This window comes from Gastrolobium bilobum, unplaced genomic scaffold (assembly GCF_033153095.1).
Source record: "Gastrolobium bilobum isolate Gb01-03AN ecotype WA unplaced genomic scaffold, APGP_CSIRO_Gbil_v1 utg6021, whole genome shotgun sequence".
In the NCBI taxonomy this organism is placed as follows: Eukaryota; Viridiplantae; Streptophyta; class Magnoliopsida; order Fabales; family Fabaceae; genus Gastrolobium; species Gastrolobium bilobum.
In genome coordinates, this window is record NW_026899147.1 from 539,050 (window position 1) to 557,290 (window position 18,241).

At 31.1% G+C, this 18,241-nt stretch overlaps 1 protein-coding gene across 3 annotated transcripts; it reads left to right on the forward strand.

Moving 5' to 3' along the window:
* The first annotated feature begins 9,739 nt into the window (after positions 1 to 9,739).
* LOC133287652 (mechanosensitive ion channel protein 1, mitochondrial-like) lies at positions 9,740 to 16,298 on the forward strand. 3 transcript variants are annotated; one of them, XM_061485303.1, is made up of 5 exons: positions 9,740 to 10,053; positions 10,252 to 10,907; positions 11,530 to 11,630; positions 12,149 to 12,256; positions 16,035 to 16,298. In XM_061485303.1, exons 2-5 carry the CDS (start codon positions 10,844 to 10,846, stop codon positions 16,104 to 16,106), a joined length of 345 nt encoding a protein of 114 aa, XP_061341287.1. In that variant the 5' UTR covers positions 9,740 to 10,053; positions 10,252 to 10,843; the 3' UTR covers positions 16,107 to 16,298. The 3 variants fall into 3 exon arrangements, with proteins under 3 accessions (XP_061341287.1, XP_061341286.1, XP_061341288.1); XM_061485302.1 differs by lacking the exon at positions 16,035 to 16,298 and adding an exon at positions 13,491 to 13,855; XM_061485304.1 differs by lacking the exon at positions 16,035 to 16,298 and adding an exon at positions 13,296 to 13,481.
* Positions 16,299 to 18,241: the final 1,943 nt, after the last annotated feature.

The window sequence follows — 18,241 nt, forward strand, 5'->3', positions numbered from 1 at the left end:
TTTTTTTGTAACACAAAGTAGCTAATTTGTTTTGCAGAAAAGAAAGACTCCAATGAGGAGAACCTGAGTAGAACATACGTATTTATAGTTCAAGAATGAGAACTGTAGTAATGGAAAAATTTTATATTCATAGAAATAACGCATGGAACATACTGCATTTAGAATATAGATAACATAACATATATGGGTTCGCTTTTTCTACGGTCAACATAGATAACTTATCCGCATTAAGCTCAAAACGACGTTGTTTTGAGACGGAAATTAAAATATTTTTGTAATTATATTTTATTTTAGGATTATAATAGTCTTTTTCATTATAATCTTTTAATTCAAAACAATGTCATTTTGAGAAAACTTATCTACGTTCACTTTAATAGAAATATTAAAGCCAACATATATATACTTGTATTTGGGATACCAGAAGGGAAAACACAAAATAGCATGGGTCATGTCCCTCTTTTACAGTGTTTGGAATGTAGAAATTAATATTTTATTTGCGTCAGATTACATGGCTCAAGTTATGTACGTCACAAAGAGTTGACATGAATTCAAGGTCAACCATTTCAGTGTTGTGATTAATGCCAATTGAAAGAATCAAGGTTATATTTACTGTTTAATTAAGTACCTTTAAAATAGTGAGCTGAGCAAGCAAAGGTACTATGTATGTATTTAAGGAGAGCATGAATTTATAGTAGTATAAGAATAATAAATTTTACATTGTTGATATCTATGTATTTGATTGTTATAATTTTTTGGGAGTCAATAATTAATTAATGAGTGTAACTTAATAAATTACCATCCTCAATGCTAAGATCTCGTTTAAGATTTATTATTTTTACATCAATAAATTAATCTTGTCACACTTATAATAAGTAGTGTATGTTTAATTTTGATAATACATTCTATCATACGTGCATTTAGAAAAAAATATTTTTTATTTCTATCAAATTGTATTACTGAATTGACGATTTATTTCTAAAATAGAAAAATAAATTAATTTGATCAAATCCTATTTTTAAATATTCTTATTGTCAAGATTAAAATATATATACATATATATTTATATATTTAAAAGTGTTGTCATACAACCGTAAATTTTGGAAAACTGGAATCATTTGAAGTGTAAATATATAAACCATGCATGCTTGTGCCTCCTTGAAACTTTACTTGAGCTAGCGCGTGGTTTAAGTGTGTGAGAGTGTGCTAAAGTTTGGTATTTGAGCGTGTGCTAAAAAATGGAGGATAATTTTATTAACAGTTTTATTTATTTAATTATTTAATATTTTCTTTTGTCCAATGTAAATATTGTTAATTATAATAAATATTATATTTTTTAATCAATATTGAAATCTTTAGTGTACTGCCCAATTTTTTTCTTTTCTGCGATTTGTTTCAATTATCATAGTGTCAAGCTAGCTCAAAGGGTGAGAGTGTCCAAGGCCTTATAAAGGCTATATTAGTTGCCCATCCAATCAATGTGGGACTATATATCTCAACACGCCCCCTCACGCAAGAGCCCTTTAGGCTAGAAGCGTGGAAATTGCACAGGCCTATTTTTGGTTTACCTTTTGTGCTTTTTTTATTTTATTTTTAATTCCACTTTAAAGCGGGGGACGGTGAGGCTCTGATACCATGTAAAGAACCTTGGGATACACCACCACAAAAGCTAGCTCAAGGGGTGGGAGTGCTCAAGGTCTTATAAAGGCCATATTAGTTGCCCATCCAATCAATGTGGGACTATATATCTCAACACGCCCCCTCACGCAAGAGCCCTTTAGGCTAGAAGCGTGGAAATTGCACAGGCCCATTTTTGAAGTCAGAGTTTACACACACACATATATATATATATATGGAGTTTGATTTTTTCATATTGTATGAGAATTGAATTCTCATGTTGTGACTCAACTACTGGTAGGTTCCACATTTATTAGAAAAAGAAAGAGAAAAGAAAAGTTTTGCATGCAAATCAAAAGGTCACAACATAAGAATTGAATTCTCGTGCAACATGAGAAAATATTTTTCCTATATATATATAATGGAAAAAAATATTTCTCAAGTGTGAGATAACTTTATCTCCGGTAACCTTAAAACTATGTCATCTTGGGTGTTAGGAGAATTAATGAAAAGTGTTTTGATACTTTGGTTTGATTATTTATTATATGAATTTTATCAAAATATCATTCATTAATTTTCCTAACACCCAAAACAATATAGTTTTGGGATGGCCAAAAATAAGGTTATCTTAGGTGACTTGAGAAATGATAAACCACACACACACACACATATATATATGGGATATGTTATTTTTAGGGTTGTTCAAAATGTCCAAAAGAACCAAACCGATCCATAACCAAACTGCTCCACATTTTAAAAACTGGTTATTTTAAAAACCAGTTTCATATGAAACTGTAATTTATTTTATAAACTGGTTATTTACCAAACCATAAAAATAATTGGTTATCCATAACCAAACTACTTTACAATTAAAGAACAAATAAGTATTATCTTTTATCATGCCTATTATATTAGTCAATTGACTCAAACTTCCAAACAATAAACTAGCAAAAAAAGTTAAGCAGCTCAAGTAGAAAACATTTATTTTAAAAAAAGTTACACATAAATCGAAAGGTCGCATCCTAATAAAAGCACTTCTTATGTAGCGTAACAACTTTTTTCCCAAAAAAAATAAATAACCACATACAGGCCTCCTGGCAAACTCATAACTTGACAAGGCGAAGGCTTTGAAATGACAAAGATGAAGTTAAAAAATTATAACGAAAAGGGCAACGAAATTAATCAATTGCTTAACGTCTCTGAGAGCGTTGTTAAAAGAACAACTCACAATGGAATTAATTATTTGTTCTATAATTATAAAGGAGTTTGGTTATGGATAACCAATTATTTTTATGGTTTGGTAAATAACCAGTTTATAAAAATAAAATACAGTTTCATATGAAACCGATTTTTAAAAATAACCGATTTTTAAAATGTGGAGCAGTTTGGTTATGGAATGGTTTAGTTCTTTTAGACATTTTGAACACCCCTACTCATACCTTCCTCCATTAGTTCAAATGAAACTCTTAGTAACATAAATCTTGAGAGAACGAAGAGCAATTTTTTTTTTATAATTTAAAATAATTCAACTATTCTTCTATCAATCACTCTCAAAACAACGTGAAACAATTTCTATAAGAATCATTTCGTCCTGAGAGTTCCAAAACAATGAAGATTCTTGCAAGAAATAGTTGGTCAACTACCTATAACCGGAAGAAACAAACGACCACTTATAAAAAATGGCACAATCCATCAAAAATCGATTTTGAATTTGTCCAAAAATCGATTTTGAACTTGATAACCGGTTTATGGTTCATAACCGATTTTGATTTAAAACCGGTTTTAATTTCAGTTTTGAATTAAAACCGGTTTTAAATCAAAACCGGTTTAAAATCGATTTAGAAAATTAAAAACTGGTTTTAAAAGAAGAAAATCGGTTCGGTTTGAAAACCAAACCGTTTAAAACCGGTTCGGTTCGATTTTTGTTAAAACCGGTTATGAACCGCTCCATGCACACGCCTAGATATTTTGGCAAAAAAATTAATTTATTGCTTTTTTAATAAATAATCACGCAAATGTAGTCATTTTGAAACTATTTACGCAGGTATAGCAGTCAAACACGCCCCACATGGGCGTGACCAGTTGGAGAGAGACACTCCTCATTTGGGCGTGACCGAGGAGAGAGACACTCCCCATTGGGGCGTGTTTCACCAGGTGCTGCCACGTGGCACAAAAGTCAACAGTTTTACCGTAAAACTTTGAAAGTCTATAACTTTTGATTGGGGTGTCCGAATTAGGTAAAAAAAATGTATTCCACATAACTTTTCGAGATCTACGTAATGAAACCTCATTTGGCATATTTTGTCTGTCACAAAAAAAATTCGAATTTACGACAATGATACCATAAGAACGTTTAAAAAATAGGAGAAGGTTATAGTTACTACCTCTTTATCAATTTGGGTTTTAACCTTCTCCTAAATAAAAAGTGGTTTTCTCTTTATTAATTTGGGTTTAAACGTTCTTATACTATTATTGTTATAAATTCAATTTTTTTGCGAGAGACAAAATATGTCAAATGATGTGTCATTACGTAGATCTCGAAAAGTTATGTGGAATCAAAAAATTTTTACCTAATTCGAACACCCGAGTCAAAAGTTATAGACTTCCAAAGTTTTACGGTCAAACTGTCGACTCTCGTGACACGTGGCAGCACCTGGTGAAACACGGCCCACAAGGGAGTGTCTGTCTCCTCAGCCACGCCCAAATGGAGAGTGTCTTTCTCCAAACCACTCACGCCCCTGTTGGGCATGTCTCTCTCCTGATCACGCCCCATATGGGCGTGTCTCTCGTATGACTCATGCCCCACATAGGCGTGTCTCTTTTCATTGGATCACGCCCCATAGGGGCGTGTTTGACTGCTATACTTGCGTAAATAGTTTCAAAACGGCTACATTTGCGTAATTATTTATTAAAAAAGCAATAAATTAATTTTTTTGCCATGATATTTTATCTACTTTTTTCATGTCTATTTATTCTTACGTACCCATCCCCAACACAATTGGATCATAATCTTTTTATCTTGATTTTGAATTAAACTTAACTAATCATCATGTTATAATTTACCTTTTTATCTTAACTAATCAATAAAATTTACCACTTAATTTTGAATTAATTTATCTTTTAGGGTAAAATATAATTTACCGCATAATTTTGAACATTTTTTAAATCATCATCTTATACTTTTAATTAATTTCCATATATTTTGTGATGATAATAAATCTGTAAATTTTTTGACTAGGGGGTAAAATATGAATTTGGAAAAGAGAAAAAAAATCAAAAATTTAGGTACTAATACCATTAGTTAAAATTCTAATACACATGTTAATTTATTATTATGACATAGTATAAGAGAATTAATTATAACAATTGAAAGCAATGTTATGAAAACCGGACCGACCCGACCGGGTCGACCTGAAAATCGGTGAACCGATCATGTAACCGGTCCGATTTTTATATTGGACCGGCCATGTTACAGAACCGGTGTGACCCGGTGCGACCCGCTCGATTTTCGTAAAAACCGGTGACCCAGCCCGGTCTATAAAAAAAAAACTAATTTATTTTCATAAATTAATGTCTTCTTTTTTTTTACTCTTAAACACAAATGATTTGTTTTCTTTTGAAATATTTGAGTGATTTGTAGCTTATTAACTTACATAGATTATGTACCTATAACACTAATATTATCTTGATTATGCAATATGCAAGGAATTTTGATTTGATTTATAGTTAGAGATGTCTTTTACTGAACCTGAAACACTAATATCACAAATATTATATGTTTGATTGATCTTTTGTTGTACAATGATGTGTAATTTATTATTTTCATATTAAAATATTTGAAATTAGTACATTTTTTTACAAGTATTTATGTATATTTATAATTTTTTAATATAAATTGTAGATTTACATATACTTACTGGGTCATACGGTTGAACCAGTGACCCAGTACCTCGACCGGGTTAATAACCAGGCCAGATTTAATAACATTGATTGAAAGTATAAAGTAATAATTTAAAACATGACGAAGGTTCAAGAAATAAATTATATTTTAACTTATATTTTATAATTAATTCCTTTCTAAATATCAAAACGTGTTAATAGCATCGCTTAAAATTATCTTCATTTTGTTTATATTTTAATATTTTATTTTTTGAATAAAAATGAATAATAAAGAAATTAATACCTAAAAGGACATAAAATTTTATTGTTTTAATCAAAATTAAAGTATTTTATTTTGAGAGAAAGAGTTACTCAATAAAAATTATGATGGAAGAAAATAGAAGATTTTTTTAATTTAAATATTAAATAAAAATGGTTATTTTATATAAAATGATAGTTCTTTTAAAAAACAAATATTTTTTCTATGTACATTAAAAAAAAGGTTCATCTAATCTCATGTTGCATAAGAGAATATCTCTCATGTTATAGACACACATGTGGTTGGCGCTATTTTAAAATTAAAAAAAAAATATCACAATTTTTTATGGCTCTATTAAAGATAAAATTACTCTTATATTGCGTAATAGTAATTTTTTCCTAAAAAAAAAATAGAAGGCGAGTTACTTCATAATTGAGACACGTGAAGGATATATGGCCTGCTATGCTGTCCTGTCATGCAAATTTGCCTTTCAATTCCATCAGGAATTAGGAGAAAAGTTACTATGGTGCAAGTGCAGGTGCACCTTTTCTAAAAGTAGAAAAAAATCAAAATATAGAAGTAAATAAACAAAATGATATAGATAAAAATGTGGAAAATGAAACACCAAATAAAGATGCACCTTGTCCACTTTAAAAATTCTCAGGAATTAGTCGGCTTTTTCATCCTTTTGCCCCTTATTAATTAATTAATAATCATTTTGCCCCTGATTCGAAACTATCTATCAATCTGCCCCTCTTTAATCGACTACCTTGCATTTTTAATCGACTAAATGACCAAAACAGACAAAAAATGGCTGCTGGGAGATTTAGTCGACTAAATCTCCCTATTTAGTCGACTAAATCTTCATATTTTACAAAAAAAAAAAAAGTCAGTATGATTTTAATCGATTAAGTAGAGAGATTTAGTCGATTAAATCTCCCAACAACCGTTTAGTCGATTAAAAATGCAAGGTAATCGATTAAAGAGGGGCAAATTGGTAGATAGTTTCGAATCAGGGGCAAAATGATTATTAATTAATTAATAAGGGGCAAAAGGGTGAAAAAGCCGGAATTGGTCTCTCCAAGCTTTTAAATGAGTTATTTAATTTAAACCTATCCGTTTATTTATTTATTTATATGTATATTTTTTTAATTCATTCTTCTTTAGCATAATTATGACATCCATTGATTAATGATTTTATATATATATTTTTTGGAATTGGTATTTAATTTAAATTTTTATATTGGGGTTTTTTTGACCTTTTTATCCTTTATTAATTTAAAAATAACTATTTTGTCCCTATCTCGAAACTATATATCATTTTATCCTTGTTTAATCGATTAAGTGACCTTTTTAATCGATTAAGTGTAAAATAATACATGTAATCGATTATTATATTAGTTTAATCGATTAAATGTCGATATGAAGCTTCTATTATATTTTTGCAGTTCAGATATCTTATCAATTTGGAGCACCATGACAGAATCTTCATCAACCATGGTCGATTACTTCGCTCATTATTTCGATTCTTCTTCAATGTAGAGGTTGGTTCATCATTAGCAGAGAACATCTCACATGAAGAACACACTATCTCATCTTGCATCTGTCATAAAAATAGAAAGAAAGTGGACATACAGTTAAATCTTTATCTCTGAATAATTATTAGAAAAATAAATGAACCAAAAAAAAATATAGAAAAAAAAATCCATATAGAATTAAAAAAAGAAAGAAAAGAAAACACGTACACAGGGGCTCTGTTGATCATGTTGTTGTTGGTTTTCAGCACCCAATTTTGATAAGAACTCGCTTTTGAAATTTTATGAATGAAGAGAAGATAAGTGGGTCTCTGATGATATATGCATATCGTGCGTGAACATTAAGGAGAAGGATGTTAAGGGCGTGTGACACGTGGACGAAAGATTTTTATTAAAATGACACGTTAGCCTGAGATGCTCTTTGGTGGAGACATCTATCTTGTAAACTATGTAATGTAATCTGTTAATTTTTATCTCTCTCTTTATCTTTGATGTGCAAAAGCTTGATGTGGAAGAGAAGCTGAAGTAAATCCATGACAGAATCAGAGGGTTGGTGTCGCCGTCTCTGTGAACATGGGTGCTGGCACGCTGAGGGTGGAGTGTGTGGCCGGAGAGATAATTATGGAGCAAAAAGAAGACGAGGGAGAGAAGCAGGTTGTGTGCCAATATCCTCCGCCTCTTTTTTTGTTGATTCAAATATAAGTGTTTTCTTTTTTTAATTATATATGGATTTATTTTTCTATATTTTTTTTTGTTCATTTATTTTTCTAATAATTATTCAGAGATAAAGATTTAACTGTATGTCCACTTTCTTTCTATTTTTTATGACAGATGCAGGATGAAATAGTGTGTTCTTCATGTGAGATGTTCTCTGCTAATGATGAACCAACCTCTACATTGAAGAAGAATCGAAATAATGAGCGAAGTAATCGACCATGGTTGATGAAGATTCTGTCATGGTGCTCCAAGTTGATAAGATATCTGAACTGCAAAAATATAATAGAAGCTTCATATCGACATTTAATCGATTAAACTAATATAATAATCGATTACATGTATTATTTTACACTTAATCGATTAAAAAGGTCACTTAATCGATTAAACAAGGACAAAATGATATGTAGTTTCGAGACAGGGATAAAATGGTTATTTTTAAATTAATAAAGGATAAAAAGGTCAAAAAGCCTTTATATTGGACTATTATACTTACCATTATTTTAGACTTATTATCTGATTAATTATCGTTTGATCAATTCAAAATCATCAATTATAGCTAATTTTAAATTGATCCAATAATAATTAATTAAAATCGTAAGCTTCAAATAGTAATAACTATAACCCTGTACTTTATATATAACTAATAAAAGTTTATTTAATTGATAAATATATCTTATCCTTTTAAATAAAATTAAATTAATTAGTTTTATTTTTAAATTTTAAATTATTTTAATATCTCTTTATTACGTGAATAAAAATATGATTTTGTAACTTTTAAATATTAATTAATACTTCTTCATTTATATTGATGATAATGTATATAATATTAATGGTGGTAAGTGAAATCAATTTCTTAAAATTATCCTGTGTAATGTACGAGTAATATTTTACTGTTTATAATTTGGGGATAGTTATACTTACCATCAGGTAAGTTTACCACTTTTACAACCGATCTCATAACCGTTAGATTAGAATTAATCTAACCGCTCATAATTATTCCTTATAATTCTAATTTTTTCTCTCATATTCCCCTTTTCTCCCTAGGTTTTCATCCTCTCTTTCTCTCTCTGGGTTTGAAAATCACCTCTTTCATCTCTCTTTCTATCATCGCTTTATCCGTTGGTGGTATGTTGCAACCCAAAGAAGAGAACAAAGGGTTCTCTCATATTCTGGTATTTTGGGTGCGTATCAAAGGGACTAGAGAACGAGAGTGAAAGTGGCAGAGAAATCGATATCGGAACATGTATCATGAAATTGTTGCCAGTGCGTCCTAGTCTGATACTTTTTCTTCTAGAATTTTGGATTCAACATCAAATTGAATCTCATTAACCTCGTTCTGCTCATTAGGACAATTGTCATCGATGCATTTTGGCTCAGTTTAGGGCCTTCTCTTCAAGATTAATTGAAAAAAAATCAACGAATAATGAATCAAAGCGTACAGCAATGGAATCCGTTTATCAATTAGGGTACAAATTAAAATATATTCCCTTGGAAGAATTTGGGGAGAGAGATGTCCATATCCCAAATCTAGAGAGAGAAAGAGGAAATGCGAGAGTAAAAATTAGGATTATAAAAGATAATTATAAAACGTTAGATTTAATTTAAATCTAACGGTAATAAAATTGGTTGTAAGGGTGGTAAACTTATCTGGTGGTAAGTATAACCGTCCCCTTATAATTTTTTAAGTACATTTTATTTTTAAGTGAAATTTCCTCAAAACCCTATGTATCCACAACAAAGCTATCAGAAAGGGCCACGAACTGGAATAACCACATTGATAAGATATGGATGTGAATCAAGCAACTGCTGAGCATCACCACTAGCATTCATGTCATCTGAACCAGAACCAGCAGCAACCATCACTGCTTCATGGAGGCAAAACGAAGAGTACTCCGGAAGAAAAGCTATAGAATCTAGGATACAACAAAATCACCGCTAGGCATTAGAATGACAATTTTATGTCATTGAAAATCACAGATCCCTTGTACCAAAATAAAATAAATAAATAAAAAAACCACAGATCGCATTTATTGAGATGTTGTAGTCAAGGTACACTTGCTCTCTTTTTTCTCTCGGTTTCCGTTTCTGTTTGGTTCCTTAGAAAACTCACGAAAATCGATTCAATTATTTTAGGGTTTATCAACTGATTCAATTATTCTCAGTTTCTTTTTACTTTTTAATTTTAATTTAATTAAGTACGTTGAGGGTGATGTGATTGAATTGTGATTAGTGTTCTGGAATTTGCAGATCGAGGCGTTACTTGTTTGAAATCTTCTTTCAAATGGTGAGTTGTTAATTTGCTTAACAATGGTGGCTATTAGCTTTTCCTCTTTAAGACGCCTACAAAGTTCAATCAATCTTTCCTTGAACATGGAATTAGCTAACCACAGTTTGGCTATGATCCTTACAAGAAATTCTCATAATCCGTTTAGTAATTTGGCTTCTAGTAGTCACCTCTTTGCTGCCAAAACCAATGCCTCATTGTATCCTTGATTCTCTAGCTTTTGCTTTGCTTCTGGAGTACTGTTCCTTTTGCCTCCATGACCAACGTGTTGAATAGCCGAACATATTCATCATCTGTGGGTGGCAAATGAAACAGTGATGGTGGTACAAAATTTGCTGCTGGTTCTGGTTCAGTTGACATGAATGCTAGTGGTGATTTTGTTGTTACGGGTGATTGGGCTGAGAAGATTAGCATACTTGGAAGAGTGCGGTAGAGACAGCATCATAGGCTGGGCAAAAGGTTAAAGAAGTTTCTGATGATCTGACTCCATATGTTAGGGAGAGATTGCTGGCTCTAGACAAAATCTCATCTATTGGCCTATTTGTGATTGGTATAATGGCTTTGACCGAGGCTTGTGGTGTGGCTGTGCAATCTATTATAACTGTTGGTGGAATAGGAGGTAATTGTTAAATTTAATTGAATCTGGTGAGTTTAATTTTACATCCTTAAAATTTTTAGTATTTCTCCTTTTCCAACGTCATGGGTTTTCTATAATGTTGATGGAGGCAGGAAAACTCGTATTGAGAAGTGTAGGTTTCTGGAAAGAAAAGTTCCATCTAGGTATATCATTATATCAATCTGGTTGAAAGTTGATGCCTTCACCACTGTAGAAATTGATAGCTTGGCACATTGCTTATGTTAAAGAGGAAATATTGTATAACTTGGAAGTGCAAAAGCCTTAATCTCTAAAAAGATGGGTAGTTCTGGAGCTGTAAAAGCAATGTAAAACATTAATAGTATGAAAAAGAAAGGAATAGAATACACACACTGTAATTTCTTGTGTTCCATTTAGTGAAAACATCAGATACCCTTGATCCTTTCTTGTTGATCCAGCTTGCGAGCCTTATACCTAAACATGTTAATATCTCTGTATGAGTTTCTTTATCCATTTGATAAAAAAATTATTAGTTTTGTTTGCATTCCTTAAAGCGTTTTACTCATTTATTTATTTATTATTCTTTTCTTACCACTAGAATAAGGAATGGATAATTTAATGGTTCTCTCTTTCTATCTTTGTGCAGGAGTAGCCACTGCTTTCGCAGCTAGAGACATTCTTGGCAATATGTTCAGTGGTTTATCTATGCAGTTTTCAAAGCCCTTTTCAATTGGAGATACAATAAAAGTATGCTGATTTAGTAGGTGCAAATTAATGATTGGTCCTGTTTTACTTTTTATGGGAAAAGTTATTTTCTAAACCATGGTCTCGCTATCTGTTTTGCACTTGAATGTCCTATTTGCAGTTATGTTTTTTAAGGTGAGGAATGACAATTATTCTTTTATACTTGCAAATTAGGTAATAATAATGTTACAGTAATTGCTGGTGCTTTGTTGCAATTATCCAATATGTATTATGTAATATGTAGTGCCTATATAGATGTTCTGTGTACATCCAGAGGAAGAATTAGGGTTAAAAGATTGGAAGGGCCAAAATAAAATAAAATTAGGTGAGGTTTTTACAATAAATTAAATAAAAATTGGAGGGTCCTAACATCTATATTATGAGATTATTAGTGAAATGCAAATAAAATGTTACAAAATTTGGAAATTATGAAGGGTTCCATCATCAAGCTTTAATGTAGGTCTACCCTTGTTTACATTCTATATTTCTTAAATGTGTCTGAGAAATTATACGAATTACAGGCTGGCTCAATAGAGGGTCAAGTGGTGGAGATGGGTCTTATTACCACTTTATTGCGGACTTCTGAGAAGTTTCCAGTCATTGTGCCACACTCTTTTTTTACTAGCCAGGTGGGCCTTCCTTTCCCCCTCTTTTGCTAGTGTTTCTGAATAGGCTTACTTCCCCTGCAATCATGACAGCAATGCAGAGAACTGACTCCCAAAATTTAAAATTAGCGGAACATACTTTATTGTTTCTTTCTATCTCTAACTGCATCTATGCAGTGACTTTAAGAGAGCCAAATCTGTTCTGAATGCTTAAACATTGCAAATCAATCTTGTTGATCTTTGGCTCAAATATATCATACAAAGATATACAACTTTTTGGGAAATGCTCACTACATATCTGTTGCTCATATTTGAATCTTGTATTTCAACCAAGAGTATTCTCTTTTCTCCAATGACTCATCAAGTTATAGTTCTGTTTGATTTTCCAAGCAATAATTTGTGCAGGCTTCTTGTTGCTTAAATTTAGGTATAATTCTGTCATTCATCATCATATTAGGCAGATTGCAGTGATCTTTTATCTCCTTCGCGTTTTTTAAGTCATGATCCTTCCCAGGATTCTGAACATAGTGGTAGCTTTATAACACCAGGTTGCCAATTAATTAAATTTGTCAGCGAGGAAGAAGATAAATATGAATACATCAGGGAAGAAACGTGTGCTGGCATGTGCTTGTTTTTTCAGAACATATATATTTGTTACTTATCATGAAGAGGGGAAAATGTTGGAAACAGATAAAAAAATTTTAATTTCATTATTCTTTTGCTCAAATGGTGGAGCAGTGGTAAAACTACTCCTTTGTGATCTTACGGTCATGACTCACATGTCTAAATCTAGGGAACGACTTTATAAAAATGCAAGGGTAAGCTCGTATACAAGGATTTCCCTCACTCACACTCTTGCAAGTTGGGATTTCATGGGAAGTGGTTTTTTTATTCACTTGCTCAAATAATTTGGTAATGCATTGTGCTCTTTCGTGGTTAGATTCTGTTGGATGTTGTCCTTTGATTTGTCTAACCATTCATTTCATCAGTTTATAAAATGAGGCTAAGATGGCTGATTAACTTTCTTGATTGCTCCTATATTTTAAATTTTTATTTCTGCTAGGAAACTTCTGCTCTAGAGGATATGTAAATTTTGAAGCTCGCACCTCAATCTACACTTCTGCATGCACACAAACAGATGAAAAATCTATTGCCTTTATCTCTATTAGAATGTTTCTTTCTTAAGCTTTTGATCTTGGGATTATGATCTACTTGCTGCTTCGGTTATCATAGTTACAGTCCTCTTTCCTGTTTGTAGGTTATAGTGATCGAGTCCCGTGCCAAATATCGAGCCATTATTACTATAATTCGTCTGCTAATTGTGGATTTAAGTAAGATTCCCCGTATATCGGATGATTTAAAAAGCATGCTAAGATCAAATGCAAAAGTTTTCTTAGGAAAAGACATTCCCTACCGTGTCTTGTCGCGTAGAGAAAGTTCATATGCAGAATTGACTGTTCGATACAACCTCAAACACATGGTCCCTCACTCATCTGAATATGTAATTCCTTTTTGTTAGTGCAATGCATTTTGAAGATGACTTTAATTATGAGAAATTGACATACTAGCATAATGAAACACCAACACATTGCCTACGGTGTGTGCTAGCGAGGAAATACAATATGGAGATGTTATAATTATCTTGAAGTTACCTTTGCTTCATTTTGTATTGCACTTATTTTGTTTGGATTTTTAGCTAGTTCTACATTTCTTTTGACTGATCAAGGGACTATGCAAAAGATACTGTGCCTAAATTGCAATCACCAATAGTTAGATAATAGATTAAATATCTAATAGAAAAATAGCATCATGCAGTAGAAATAATGGCATGGCCAACTGCCCAAGGAGTCTTGCATCATTTGATTTTCTGATAGGTTGCAAAATGAAAATAAGGGGATCTCTGAGCTCAAAAATTTAGTTTTGAAATTGAATAGCTGATGTTTTATTCACTTGATCTAAGATGAAGTGTATGCAAATTAGTTCTGATTCCTACTGGATTAGTGATTATAAATTTGTCCTGAATGCTTGAGGGGGCATTTGTTTCAAGGTGTCTAAATATATTCCTTGGAATCACATTCCTAGGGATACTATGATCTGGAATGTTATTCTTGGGTATTTAGAAAAATCTATTTGGTTAGCATTTAAAATTCCTTGGAATCTTTTTTTGAATTCATGGGAACAACTTAAAAATGTTTGTTTGGTTTACATTTGCATATTTCTAGGAACATGTGATAATCCTAAAAAAAATGTATTTATTTTAAATGTAATTGATAAAAAAAAAACAAAAAAAAAATGTAATTGATAAATAAATGTATGCCCCTAATATATAAATAATTATTTAAATTTGATTCTTTTAAATGTAATTGATAAAAAAAATGAAGAAAAAAAAGCTGGATGATTATAATCATACTTAAAAACAAGTATTTATATATACCAATTATGATATTTAAATGGAAAAAATATTTGTCCTTTTAAATTACACAATTTATATCATTTCACTCTCACAAAGAGGTGAGACTTATACCTTTTTTTTGTCAACTCTCTCTCTATCTATTTCTTTCTCTTACTTAAAATGACACAACTTTATATCTTTAAAATGACACACATCTTTTCCTATTTAAATACAAGCAAAATGTCTGCGCTTGGCTGCCCATTTCAAGAAATTTAGTCATTATTTCGGACTTATTGCGGTTGAGGCTGTTGAAATATATGCTTATCTCGTATTTCGTGTTTATAATTAGAAATTTTTGATGTTCTTTTTAAAATGATTCAGTGTTCTGCTTTCTATCTTTCTTTCTTTGTTATCTAGTGCTGTCTTAGGCAATATTTTGTTATTGGCTTAATTTTTTTTTTTCTCCGCGTGATGACGAATTCGGAAGACGTGGACTGGACCCTGATTGAATACTGTTTCTAAAATTAATTTTTTGGTTTTTAGAATAAAAAATTATAAAAATCCGATTGATAATGCCTGTTTTGTAAAACTAATAGTGTTTGGAGATATTCAGTTAATTCTTGATTGTGAGTTTGTGGTTGGTGATCTCCCACTTTAGTGATGGTTTTTTAAATTTCATTTGTTGAAATGCTATTTTAGAAATAAATAATATTTAATCGCATGATCAGCTCAACTTACCAGTGTAATCATTAACGAGGACATAGTAATCTGCGAGTTTTGCTTAGTGGATGTACGAATTAGTTCCAACAATACTCGAATATGATCATTGAACGGAAGTTCATTTTATGTTTAGAAGCACGCATGAATACTCAAAAATTATTATAGGTAAAGAGTCTCATTCTCATGAATACATACATAATGAAGTCATTCTATAAAAGTCACAACACTTTTAATGCATGAATAAACCATGATTTCTTTGAATCATGGTGGACTCAATTAGGGCTAAGCCTCCAAAAGTCCATTTATGCCATTTTCCCGATTCAAGTTTCCCGATGAAAGTTTCCACACTAGCTACGAAGAGAATATCTCCAATTACCTATGGTAATGAAAAATAACATTCAGCAAGACATGAATTTGATAATTACTCATCACTGTCTTAGGTATTCCAAGAAACTAGAGTTATTAATTAAGCCACAATTAATGATCTGTTCAAAATTTGAAAAACACCTATACGTGGACATACTCATCTTTCAAGTAACATTGGATAACAGCTCATTTTTAATAAAAAAAAGAAAGAAAAAGAAACTATGGATACCTCGTTTTTGGTAAACCGTTTTGTTTTCTTTCTTCTTCTTTCTTCATTTTTTTGTTTTCTGTCTTTCACTTCTGTTTCCTTCATTCTGTTTGCAGCTTGACCACGGCAGTTTCCTTCGTACTGTTTGGAGCTTGACGACGGCAATGGCATGCGCCTGTGTTATTTGATGTCTCCTTCTTCTGTTTGGAGAGATCAATGGTGGATGATGAAAGTGGAGAAAATGAGGCTGAGATTGCCTAAGATGGACCCTTGCACACCATGGAAACCTTGGAAGAGGTTTTTTCGGTTGGTACACAGATTTTAATTTTATAAAATAACAAAAAATTTACATTTTTACCCTTTGACAGTGTCGGACACGGTCAAAATTGCGTGTCCAAAAAGTCAATGTGTCCCAAATAATTGACCACGTGTCGGACGCGGGTCCAAACGTGTCGGAACGTGTCCGACACGCATCTTTTCTAAAAAAAGACGTATCCGTGTATCAGAGTATATATATATATATATATATATATATATATATATATATATATATCATTTTTTTTACAGTTAATGTAGATAACTTATCTACATTGAGCCTAAAACAACGTCGCTTTGAGGCAAAAATCAAGGTATTTTTATAATTATAATTTATTTCATAGTTATAATAGTCTTTTTCATTATACTTTTTTAACCCAAAATGACGTCGTTTTGAGAGCGAATGTAGATAACTTATCTACATTCACTTTAGAAATATTAAAGCCATATATATATATATATAATTAAATTTTAGGGTTTTATGACTTTAGTATATTTTTACTTTTGCTCAAAAAATTTAATATTTATGTTTTCGCCCAAAATTATGGCTTTAGAACTTTAGTATTTATATTTTCGCCAGTTAATGTGTTGTGAATCATTGACGGTGAAAGAAAAAAGAGAAAGAGATAAAAATAAGTTGTGATGATGAGAATTATATGTAATAAAGTTGTATGTGTAATAGCTTAAAAAAAAATTGTATGTGTAATATTGTCAATGAAGAATGTTGATATAATTTCCCGGACGTCACTAATCTAAAGAATTTCAACTTGCTAATCTTCACAAATAATGCTGCTTATCTTAATTATTCTCCAAGGCAACAAAGTTGAAGCCATGAACCATGCCTGCGTTGCTAATTTTCTTATCCTATCTAGCAATTTTAATTAGAACCGCGAATCAATTCGGTCGGAATATTAAATTAATGAGTTATGGGTTAAATTATGAATCACTCATTCAATCACTTGAAATAAATTTATATAAAATATTAAGAATAAACCTGTTGATTGGACACCAATTTGGATTTCAAGAAATTTTCAATTTTCAACATCGCCAACAATATGAGAAATAAATGTTCTCATATTAAAATTTCATATAAGAGGATCATAAGAAATTTTGATGTCTATCCACTTCCGATAATAAAATAGCAAGATTGATGCGACTCTCAATTAATTGAACGTGACAGACAATAAACAAATTGGGTATTACAATTATTGATCACTTGAATATTCAGACAAATAGGTTTGATGGAACCATTTGTAATTAATAAAAGGATAGGGATGTTAGTCAAAGTCAAGATGAGAATTAAATTAGATTTAGTAGATACTAGATATCCAACCTAGATAAAAAAAAAAGTTTAATTTTGTGAAAATATTCACTTTAGACTTTGAATACATATGAACCTCTGGAGTATAATATTCATCTCTGTTTGAGTTTTGGATACCATTGTAAATTATTGCTTTCAGCGTGGATTAAAATGTTATATTTATTTTTTATTACTGCAAAAAAAAATTTGTTTGCCTCTGTTACCAATGATTTTATATCATGTTTGGATTAAACACTTTTTTATGTCAAATTAACTTTTCATAAAAACACTTTCTGTGAGAGCTTTTTTGAAAAATTGATTATTTTTCAAATATAATTTGTTCCCAAACATCCATTTACTTCTTTGATTTGTACTTAACATAATTAAGAAAATGGATATAAAAATGGTTTTGGATGAATATTTGGCTAAACCTGTCATGTTTACATTCCTATATGAGATCACAAATTGGCTGAATTAATGTATATTTCTTAAATTATGGGATATTTATTAGGAGTAATTTCACCCACACACAAGATAACATTTTTTTATACAATGACATTTTGTATACATATGTGAGAAAATTTATAAAATCTGAATGATTGTTTATTGAAATTACACGAGTCAAACATAACAAGGAACATACCATTCAGCTTGGAATATGCTCGGTTTTGCAAGCATGGCTCATTCTTAAAAATAACCAGTTTAACA

What these genes read in the sequence shown, in the direction of transcription:
- LOC133287652 (XM_061485302.1), top strand. Translation starts at nt 10,844, where the DNA reads ATGGCTTTGACCGAGGCTTGTGGTGTGGCTGTGCAATCTATTATAACT. An exon ending in AACTGTTGGTGGAATAGGAG is followed by an intron (nt 10,908 to 11,529) that starts GTAATTGTTAAA and finishes ATCTTTGTGCAG; the next exon opens with GAGTAGCCACTGCTTTCGCA. An exon ending in CAATTGGAGATACAATAAAA is followed by an intron (nt 11,631 to 12,148) that starts GTATGCTGATTT and finishes TACGAATTACAG; the next exon opens with GCTGGCTCAATAGAGGGTCA.